This window comes from Chiloscyllium plagiosum, chromosome 27 (genome assembly GCF_004010195.1).
Source record: "Chiloscyllium plagiosum isolate BGI_BamShark_2017 chromosome 27, ASM401019v2, whole genome shotgun sequence".
NCBI lineage: Eukaryota > Metazoa > Chordata > Chondrichthyes > Orectolobiformes > Hemiscylliidae > Chiloscyllium > Chiloscyllium plagiosum.
Window position 1 is genome coordinate 41932919 of NC_057736.1, and position 10949 is coordinate 41943867.

General features: G+C 44.6%; 1 protein-coding gene across 9 annotated transcripts in view; it reads right to left on the minus strand.

Moving 5' to 3' along the window:
* Positions 1–10949, minus strand: part of LOC122563745 (thyroid hormone receptor-associated protein 3-like) — a 113403-nt gene that overhangs the window by 26587 nt on the left and 75867 nt on the right. The window contains exon 1 of one of the 9 annotated variants that reach the window (XM_043717929.1): positions 6264–6358. The exons of the other annotated variants lie outside the window; for them this stretch is intronic. Coding sequence (XP_043573864.1) covers positions 6264–6280 — 17 coding nt within the window. The 5' untranslated portion in view covers positions 6281–6358. Of the gene's footprint in view, positions 1–6263; positions 6359–10949 lie in introns of those variants that run through there. 9 annotated transcript variants of the gene reach the window in all.

The following is a 10949-nucleotide window of genomic DNA, read 5'->3' on the forward strand; positions in this document are numbered from 1 at the left end:
GGGGTTGATATAGGACTGAAGTTAGGGGTAGGTTCTTCACTCAGCGAGTCGTAATTTCATGGAATGCCCTGCCAGTAGCAGTGGTGGACTCTCCCTCTTTATGGGCATTTAAGCGGGCATTGGATAGGTATATGGAGGATAGTGGGTTAGTATAGGTTAGGTGGGCTTGGATCGGCGCAACATCGAGGGCCAAAGGGCCTGTACTGCGCTGTATTCTTCTATGTTCTATACCTCAATGCTTGAGCTAAGACGTGCCTTGCCACCAACTGGTTGAATGATGTAGTGTATTGACATTACTCATCATGATCGGTCAATTTGGCACAGTGATATCGGGCCACACTGGATTGGGTTCCCCAGCAAACAAACTAAAATCCATTCACACCAGTCTTTTCCGATATGTTTGCACTCCACAAAAATCACCAAAATTGTTGAATTATTCCTTACGATTTTGGTGCTAGCTATGGCTCAGCGGAGCCTTCTCACATCAGTTAGAAGCTTTGGATTAAAGTGCTATTTCGCATAAGAAACATACATGATACTGATTGCCACATCAGATTAACCAGAAGTGTTGGTTTCTGATGAATCAATAAATCTCAATACCATCCGTTCTCTCAGATGAATGTACAAAATCTTACGGCATGACTTTGATGATCTGACATGAAATTCTCCTAGGCAGCCTGCTCAATATTTGTCCCTCAACTATAATTATCCGGCACTATCAAATTATTGTTCATGGGAGGTTGCTTTTGTAAAATAGCTGCTTTGTTTCCTTCAAAAGTGTGTGGCCTTAGCTGTGCTTTCTGATGTCGCAAGATTGTAAAAGGTGCTATTCAAATGCAAAATCTTTATTGTGGAACTCTGAGAATGCCCTACTTCCCGTATAAATTGAAGGAACATCCACACTGGTGAGGGTGACATCACTATAATTATCAACCTCATCTCATCCCTTTCAAGCAAGAAGTCTTATCTCACGAACAGCTTGTTGTTCTACAGTCAGGTTCAAACCAGAGAAACATTTACTAAGAAAGAGCCACAGCTTGGAACCTTGTGAAGTGGTCAGCAAGGACAGCTGATGTGTACATAGAAGTCGGAAAGGCTGATTAGCAAACTCCCAAGAGTAATTTAGTGTCAATTTGACCATCTCTAAACATCCTGGTAAAAGATTGAGAAGCTTTGATGGAGTTAAAAGGAAGAATGGATGCCAGTAATCAGAAGACAAGATTATTGCCAAATAAACCAGGGGAGTGAGCAGATTTTACACAGTTATGATTTGGTAGAAGCCTTCAATTAAAGCAGACAGTGAATGATTTGGAATGCACTGTATGCAAGGGTACTGGAACCAGATTCAACTGCAACTTTCAAAAAGGAACCGAAATACTTGAAAAGGAAAAACATGCATGGCTACTTGAACAACTCACTGGGAAACGGGATTAATTGGATAGCTCAAAGTTCCTCAACAAGCACAGCAGAACGAATGGGTGGCTCCTGTATGAGGGATTTATGATCCTAACCATTAATGAGTTGGCCGTTTCAGTGCTCATCAATTATGCTCAAGTTTATGATTTGGGTTAAACATATGCACCTAGTCAAGATGTTGTTGATGTATTAACACAAAATGTAAAAATATACAAAGTAAAACTTGAAATAAAAGATAAAGTGCTAAAAGAACATGAACTTCCAATCAGCCCCCAAATGAAGTTGACAATTTGATATATTAGTGCATACATTACATCAAAATTCTGGGCAAACTACTTTGTAGTTCAACATTTCTGCTGCTTTTCTAAAAGGCTCATTAGGATTGTGACAAAATCAATGATATGGCAAGGGAGTGGAATAGTTGGCAACAGGCAGACACTGTGATAGCAAAACACGCCAGTATTGGCGTGCAACTGATCAATCTGTCTGTGAAATGCTGCTACCTGGTATTTTAGGAGGCATCAATGCAATTTTGATGTTAAAGAGTTTAATGCCTCCACTGATGTGTGTTCTATCCCCAAAACTGCTTATTTCCAACTCTACCCAACCCACCTCCATGCCACTAAATTTATTATTTGTGCTTTTACCTTCAGAATTTGTTTTAGTCATTCAGGGATTTACGGGCAAGCCATCCCAAGAATCCTCGAGAAGGCAGTGCTGAGCTGCCACTTTGAACTGCTGCAATCCATTTGTTCTAAGTACAAGGCTGTTGTGGAGGAATCTCCAAGAATTTGACCCAACAACAGTGAAGAAGCACATATTTCCAAGCCAGCATGGTGAGCAGATTGGAGGGGAACGTGTTCGTCATATTTGTATATGATGCCTTTGTTCTTTAAGACTGTAGTAATCATGGATTTGGAATGCTAAGGAACTTTGGTGAAATCCTATACTGCATCTTGTAGATGCCCATCTGGTTTGCAGCTTCTCCCCGTGCCATACTGACATCCATGGTTTTCATCAGGGACTGCCCATCCAACAAGCCCCAGACACATTGCTAGAACAACCACTCACCTCTAGCATTGATGCTGCTACTGCTCATAAACATCTTGCTGCTACTGTGCATTGGTGGAGGAGGGAATGAATCTTTGTGGATGTGGTGTCAATCAAGGGGACTGTTTTGTCCCATATGGTGTCAAGTTTGAATGTTGTTGGAGCTGCACTTATCCAAGCAAGTGAGTATTCCATCACCTCCTGACTTTAATTTTGCAGACGGTGGACTGACTTTGGAGAATCAAGAGGCACATTACTCACTGCAGGGTTCCTAGCCTCGGACCTGCTGTAGCCGCAGTATTTAACTGAATATGCCAGTTCAGTATGTGGTTAATGGTAATATGCAGCATGCTGATCATGGGAGATTCAGCGATGGTGATAACACTGAATGTCAAAGGGCGATGGTTAGATATTCTCTCGTTTGAGATAATTATTGCTTGGCATTATGTAGTGCAAATGTTACTTGCCACTTTTCATCCTGAGCTTATTGTCCTGGTGTTGTTGCATTTGGACACAGACAACGTTCGTATCGGAGTCGTCACAAATTGTGCTGAACATGCTGCAATTGTTCTCAGTCCTCAAAAACTCCCCCAGCCACACACAATCTTTCCACAGAGGAAAAATTGACATAAATGCGTGTTCTTAAGTTTCTACTCATCCATATCTTGTTACTACCCTCATATACAACCTCCACCACTTCCCTGAACTCTTCACCCACTTTGGTTTGAATGAGTGGGACACCTAATCAGCATTTTCACCTTCAGAAACCTGCTCAATACCTCTTGCCTTCCAACGGGATTTGTGATACATCTGCCTCGCACCCCACCATCTGACAACACAGCCGGGGAGGTGGGGGAGGGAGAGGGGGAGAGAGAGGGAGAGAGAGAGAGAACTGACGTTGCCACTGTCCATAAGCATCTCCTGACAGTTTACCACCACCCTCACAACTAGCTCGGCCATACTGGAGTTGCCACTGCTGGTCAACAGGGTGGTAGCCATGCCTGATCTCATCAGTCGCCCCAAACTGGACACTGGCAATTTCAGGAACAAATTCTGGTGAGGCAGTGGTTGAAATTGCAGGTCCTTTGCAATGGCAAACTGCAACCTACAGTTAACTGAACAAAGTAGCAGTGTAACCAATTCCATCCAGACTCGGAGCCAGCTACAAGGGGAATCCCACTGGCAACAGCCTGAGTGGGCCATGTAGATAACAACAGCCAGCAAGAAAGGGCACCGTAAACCCCTACAAAAGCACTACCAGGCAGCAGCCATAATACAGACAGAAACAAGCAAGGGCCCCAGGGTGCAGCCCACTATTCAATGAGCAAACCCCTCTACAACATGGTTGGTTTACACAATAGCCACAGTCATGACAGTTCCTAAGGTGTGGGACTGTGCCTCTCAATCTTGGGTACAAATCTTAGCAAACACAATTAATGAACTTATCAGATGGTTGAGTTCCTGCACATTTTTTTTGAAAACTCCATCAACTGCTTAACTAAAAAGGAAACAACAGATCAGGAAATAAGACTCTGCTACAGATTTAGTTTGATATTCTGTCTGAGAAGTACTCCCTCACCAGCAGGGTCCAGTATTGAGCTGAGTTCAGCATTGCTTATTTGGAAAGGGACAGCCCCCCCAAAAAATGCTTTAAGTTACTTGAGGTCTCAGAGGATAACGGAATACAGACAATGGTCTTTAGAAATGTCCCTCTCATTCAGAAAGGTGCAAGGACCCAATAGGGTGCCTTACAGAGTTAGTTTCTATATTGTACAAGCTACTCCCTTATGAAAGTAACAGGTAGCTTTCTGGCTGGTCAAACTGATTATGTTCATTAGAAGCACACAGGCCAAGACAAAAGATACTCACTGAAAACAACCAATGCTGGAGATCACAGCAGACAGCATCCATGGAGAGAGAGAGAGAGAGACAGCGAGAGAGAGCGAGCGCAAGCTAATGTTGAGACTAGATGATACTCCTACTTGAAGCGTTAAATTATAAGAGAATGTGCTTCATGATCGTCCATTTAGGAAAGGAGGAGAGATTTAACTGAATGCCTTACAATGATAAAGTGAGTTGATAGGATATGTACAGAAGCTATTTCCTCTAGTAGAGATTCAGAATGATATTAAACAATCATAAAATTAGGTAGAATCCTGTAATTAGTATAAAACATTAAGGACTTTCTCACAAAGAATAGTGAAAATTTGGAACACTTTCAAAAAGTTGTGAATGCTGGCAAGTTTTGCAGACTGAGATTAATAGACTGTTATTAGGTGAAAAGATATAGAGTTGAGATACAGATCATCCACAATCTAACTCAATGCTCCAGCAGGATCATGGGGCTGAATAACCTCTGGATGTTATTTTCTTAGTAATGACTCTATACTTAATTATTGCCATGCAGAATGAAGCAGGATTCTTTTCTCTAATCCCATCCTGAAGCTCTCAGGATGACTGAATTCAGTTGACTGAATTCTCCACATTTGCTGCACTGGGCAGCACAGGCATATATACGGGGAGGATTCCTCACCATCACAACTTAGATAGATGCAGTTCGTGTAACCTCACTGCTGGTGATGCCACACAGTCTCATTCCTTAACTTCTAAAGTTCATTTTGCAATGCAGCCTGATACCTCAAATAACTTAGAAACCACTGGCCCAGAGGGGTGCTCAGCAAGAGTCTTCAGTGAGTCACCCACTGTCTTTTCCCTTAGCAAGGCAGCTGGCAGAACATCTGTAGGGAAACAGACAGCAATAACAGAGATATGACAACCGGTAGTTCCTAAGTGACATGGGTGCACAATGATGACGTCAACAGCACCAATATCCTGTTCAAATATACCATTGCCAAATAGTTCTCCCCATCACCCATCCCACCAAACACTTTCATTGGTTCTCAGAGTTCTAGTATCTTTCACTGTCTTATCCATGTCATTCCAAACAATGAATGTTGTATGTTTCAAGAGTGAGGCAAAAGCTGACAAAACAATGCCAATTAGGAGGAATCTTTCAGGGCTTGTAGAAACTGACTCAGGGTTGCAAGGGTGGCAGAGGAGAGAAAGTGATTCCAAACCTTCCTTTCATATAATTCTAACACCAGGAACCTTGCAACAGTAACAAAACCTGGAGATATGCACTGGGGTGGAATTAGTCTCCCTAACTTCCCCACATTAATTTCCACCCAGTAACGGTAGCATGGCTAGATCAGCAACACGGTATGGCCAAGCCAGAACTCGGAACATTATTTCTAATGACTCAAACTAACAAAGATTATGAGGGGTAGTACAGATACAGACAAAACAGCATATCAACAGTTAACAGACAAAGCCTCCCGCTCTCCTCACCCGCAGCTGCAGTTAACAGAACAAGCCTCCCCGTCTCTCTTTTTCTCCCTCAACCCCATCTGCGGCCTCTTAAATATGAAAACAATCAATCAATCAGAAACAAAAGGTGCGGCAAGTTTTCAATCTGCTAAAGCTCAAAACATTTAATCTCCTAACAAATATCAAGTTTTGTTAATCTTATTCCAAGTTACTCAAAAAGAGAAAAGTGAACAGATACTTCTCATCTGGCACATGTTCTTTCAGTTGTATGCAACTCCAAATTACCAGCATTTTAAACACACGAAAGAAACAAATTTTAAAAGCTAACACAGGAGCTGTGCTGGCAGCTAAACTAGCTGTTCTACAAAGCTGTCCCTAGGGTAACAGAGGGAAAAGAAACTCTCCAGCTAAATAAATTACAAATTAAGAAGCAAAAAAACAGATTGAGAAGTTTGAATAGTACTGCTTACCCAGCGTAGCTTTTCATTGAGAGGAATGTGTGCCCCGGTGATCAACCACATTGCGAGGAATGACACTGCTACAGCCTGCCTGCTAAATCCATTTTACCAGTATCAAGTGAACAGCTCACCTCAGCTCTAACTCTCACAGGAAGAGGCCGGCTGTTCGGAACACAAGCCAGTTAGGGATTGAACATTTTTTTCAAAGTCTTTATTTCTGGCACCGGTTCTGCCAACAAGAGTCAGAGTGAATTAGCCAAAAGATTTCATTTACTGTGGAAAGAACGGATTTCACTTAGCTGCCTATATATCAAGCCCGAGACAGCTCCAAGTATTTAGCAGCTGGTGAGTTGGTTAGTCTTAATCTACTTGAGATTTCTGTTGTTCTGCAATTGGGTCACTTGCTCCTATTGAGTCCACAGGGATCAGAGGAATGGGAGTAGCCCTGGTTTAACGGCTGTGTATTCTGTTTATTAATGCAATTTCAGCAAAGCATAGGGGCTTATACCAATTAAGACATGATAGGAGTAAAAAAAAAATGCACCGCTCAATGGATCGATTGTGAATGCAGTCCGATGTGGTACTATCCCACGCAGACAAAGGTAGATTCTAATATAAAGTCCCAATTTGTAGAGTTGGCTGGTCTTAAGTCAGAGTGCAACTAGGGCAAGTACCAAATTCATTGCAGCTTCTAGCCAAACATGCTTATCTGCCTCAGTGCTGAAAGGGAATTTCATCAAGTTTGCCCTTTAAACTGGAGTACAATTTTTGGTCATGGAATCGCCCCCAATTAAATGTCATTTCGAGTGCATGCTTGACTATAATTAATTGGGTACAATGATATAATGGTAACATTCCTAGACAGGCAATCCAGAATCCAATTTTCCCAACTTTCCCATGGCCTACTCAGAATCTGAGTTCAGTTTGAATTTCTGAATATAAATAATTAGTTTTCGTAAGAGAGACAGCAAATCTTACATTGTCCAAAAGTGGCAAGACCTGGATAACATTCAAGCTGGGTTTGATAAGTGACAAGTACCAGTTTGCAACTCAGTTCCAGGTGCAACTCAGTTCCTCTGATCTGCACTTGTAGCCACTGCATTTACATGACAAGTCCAGCTGAGTTTCTGGTCAATGGTAACCCCAGGGTGTTGATAGTGGGGGGATTCAGTGATGGTAGCCCCAATGAATATCAAGGGTAGTAGTTAAGACTCCGGCTTATTGAAGATGGTCATTGCTGGGCATTTTATGGTACAAATGTTACTTATCATTTTGTACGGATGTGCTGGGCTTTTCCATCATTGAGGATATTTGTGGAGTTTCCTCCACCATTCATGACTGGATGTTCAAGACTGCAGAGCTTACATCGAATCTGCTGGTTGAGAGATCACTCAGCTGTCCATCACTTGCTGCTTATGCTGTTTGGCATGCAAGTAGTCCTGTCTAGTAGCTTCACCAGGTTGACCTCTTATTTTTAGGTATGGCTGGTTCTGCTCATGGCATATCTTCCTGCACTGTTCACTAATCCAGGATTAATCCCCTGGTTTGATGGTGATGGTTGAGTGAGCATATGGTCATCCATGAGGTTGCAGATTCTGTTGGAATATATTTCGTTTAATGTTGATGGCCCTCATGGATGCCCATTTTTGAATAGCTAGATCCTTTGAAGTCTGTCCCATTTAGCACAAAGTTAAAAATAACAACACCAGGTTAAGTCCAACAGGTTCAATTGGAAGCACTAACTTTCAGAGCGTCGCTCCTTGATCAGGTCGACTCTGTTAGGATGTTGTTCGACTAGTCTGTGAGACAGGAGGCCTCACCTTCATTCCCCCTACGCTCCCGGATTAACGAATTCAACACGGCGAGACATCGAACAATTCTTCTGCCGCCTTCGCACCTACTTCTCCAACCCGGACTCCCGCCCACCCTCTGACGACCCCTTCTCCCACCTCCAACACACCCCATCCACCTGGACACCCCGTGCTGGCCTCTTACCTGCCCTCGATCTCTTCACAGCCAACTGCCGCCGTGACATTGACCGCCTCAACCTGTCCACCCCTCTCACCCACTCCAACCTCTCACCCTTGCAGCGTGCAGCCTTCCACTCCCTCCGCTCCAACCCCAACCTCACCATCAAACCGGCAGACAAGGGAGGCACGGTGGTAGTTTGGCCCACTGACCTTTACACTGCTGAAACTAGACGCCAGCTCGCGGACACCTCCTCCTACTGTCCCCTTGACCATGACCCCACCTCCCACCACTAAACCATCACCTCCCAGACCATCCATAACCTCACCACCTCAGGGGATCTCCCATCCACCACCTCCAACCTCATAGTCCCACAACCCTGCACCGTTTCTACCTCCTGCCCAAAATCCACAAACCTGACTGCCCTGGCCGACCCATTGTCTCAGCCTGCTCCTGCCCCACCAAACTAATTTCTGCATACCTTGACACGGTCCTGTCCCCCTTAGGCCTCAAAGCACTCCGCTTCTTCCTTTCCCACCGTACCAACCAGTACCCTTCCACTGATACCCTCCTTCGACTGACTGAACTGGTCCTCACTCTTAACAACTTCTCCTTCCAATCCTCCCACTTCCTCCAAACCAAAGGAGTAGCCATGGGCACCCGCTTGGGCCCTAGCTATGCCTGCCTCTTCGTTGGATATGTGGAACAGTCCATCTTCCACAGCTACACTGGCACCACCCCCGACCTTTTCCTCCGCTACATTAATGACTGTATCGGCGCTTCCTCGTGCTCCCACGAGGAGGTTGAACAGTTCATCCACTTTACTAACACCTTCCACCCCGACCTCAAATTTACCTGGACCGTCTCAGACTCCTCCCTCCCTTTCCTAGATCTCTCCATCTCTATCTCGGACGACCGACTCAACACGGACGTATACTATAAACCGACTGACTGCCACAGCTACCTAGACTACACCTCTTCCCACCCTGCCCATATAAAAACGCCATCCCATATTCCCAATTCCTTCGCTGCATCTGCTCCCAGGAGGACCAATTCCAATACCAAACAACCCAGATGGTATCCTTCTTCAAAGACTGCAATTTCCCCTCAGACGAGGCTGACGATGCTCTCCACCGCATCTCCTTCACTTCCTGCTCCTCCGCCCTTGAACCCCGCCCCTCCAATTGCCACCAGGACAGAACCCCACTAGTCGTCACCTACCACCCCACCAACCTCCTGATACATCGGATCATCCTTCGTCATTTCTGCCACCTCCAAACAGACCCCACCACCAAGGATGTATTTCCCTCCATTTTTGAAAAGCCCAACACTTCCTTCTTTTTTTATATAGACATGCCCTAGAATTATCAACATACCCTTGTCTAGATTCACCATGTCCATTTCTTTTGAATACACATGCAAATTATTCACTAAGGTCCTCACCCACATCCTCTGGCTTCATGCAGAAATTTCCTTCTTTGTCCTCAACTGGACCTGGCTTTTCCCTCACCCGCACCAACCAACCAACCCAACCGCCCCGTGGCTGAACACCTTAACTCCCTCTCCCACTCCCACTCCGCCAAGAATATGCAGGTCCTTGGCCTCCTCCATCGCCAGGCCATAGCAACACGACACCTGGAGGAAGAGCGACTCATCTTCCGCCTAGGAACCCTCCAACCACAAGGGATGAATGCAGATTTCTCCAGCTTCCTCATTTCCCCTCCCCCTGCCTGACCTGCTGCGCTTTTCCAGCAACACATTTTATAGCCTGTGAGACAGCTCTCCCAATTTTGGCAATAGCCTCCAGATATTAGTAGGTGAACAGGGCTATTTTCGCTGTTGTCATTTCCTGTGCTTAGGTTGATGCCAGGTGGTCCATCTAGTTTCATTTCTTTCTTGAGACCTGTAGTGGTAGCGTGCTAGGCCATTTCAGAGGGCTGAGGGTCAACCGCACTGCTGTGGTTCTGGAGTCACATGTAGGCCAGGCCAGGTGACAGATATGAGTTAAAGCTCCCTCCAAACCACACACCATCCTGACTTAGAAATAAATTGCCACACTTCACTGTTGCTGGGTCAAAATCCTGGAATTGCCTTCCTAATAGTATTGGGGGTTACATACACCGCATGGACTGTAGTTGTTCAAGAATCAGCACCTTCTCAAGGGCAATTAGGAATGAGCAACAAATGCCGGTCTTGCTAGCAACACTGACATCCATGAAAGCATAAACAAGTACGTAAACCTACCAGCCTTTGGTTAGTGTGCAACCCACGTCGGCTGGGGGTAAACTGATGCCCATCCAGGAATCCTGCTCAGACTGTCATCTAATTTTCTGGGATTGATCTGAATTTTGGGCTTTGTAGGTATTACACATTTTTAGATTTCACCTTCAACATTATCAAGCAAGCATGCTTCAATGGGAACAGTTATGGTACGATGCTGGGCTTAACTAAGCGTCATTTGCTCTGTTTAAGTGTCAGAGGAAAGCTGAAGGTTTAAGCCACATCCTCAGTTTTCTCCTTTAAACTTAATTAGTAAAGCTGAATCTTTGTGTGGCGTTGGAAAAGCACAGCCGGTCAGGCAGCATCCGAGGAGCAGGAGAGTTGATGTTTCAAGCATAAGCTCATCAGGAAGGGTTGACACGATATGTTTTTTCAGCACACACTCTCGACTCTGGAAGCCAGCAACTGCAGTCCTCACTTTGTCATATTTGGTACTCAAATGTCAACTTT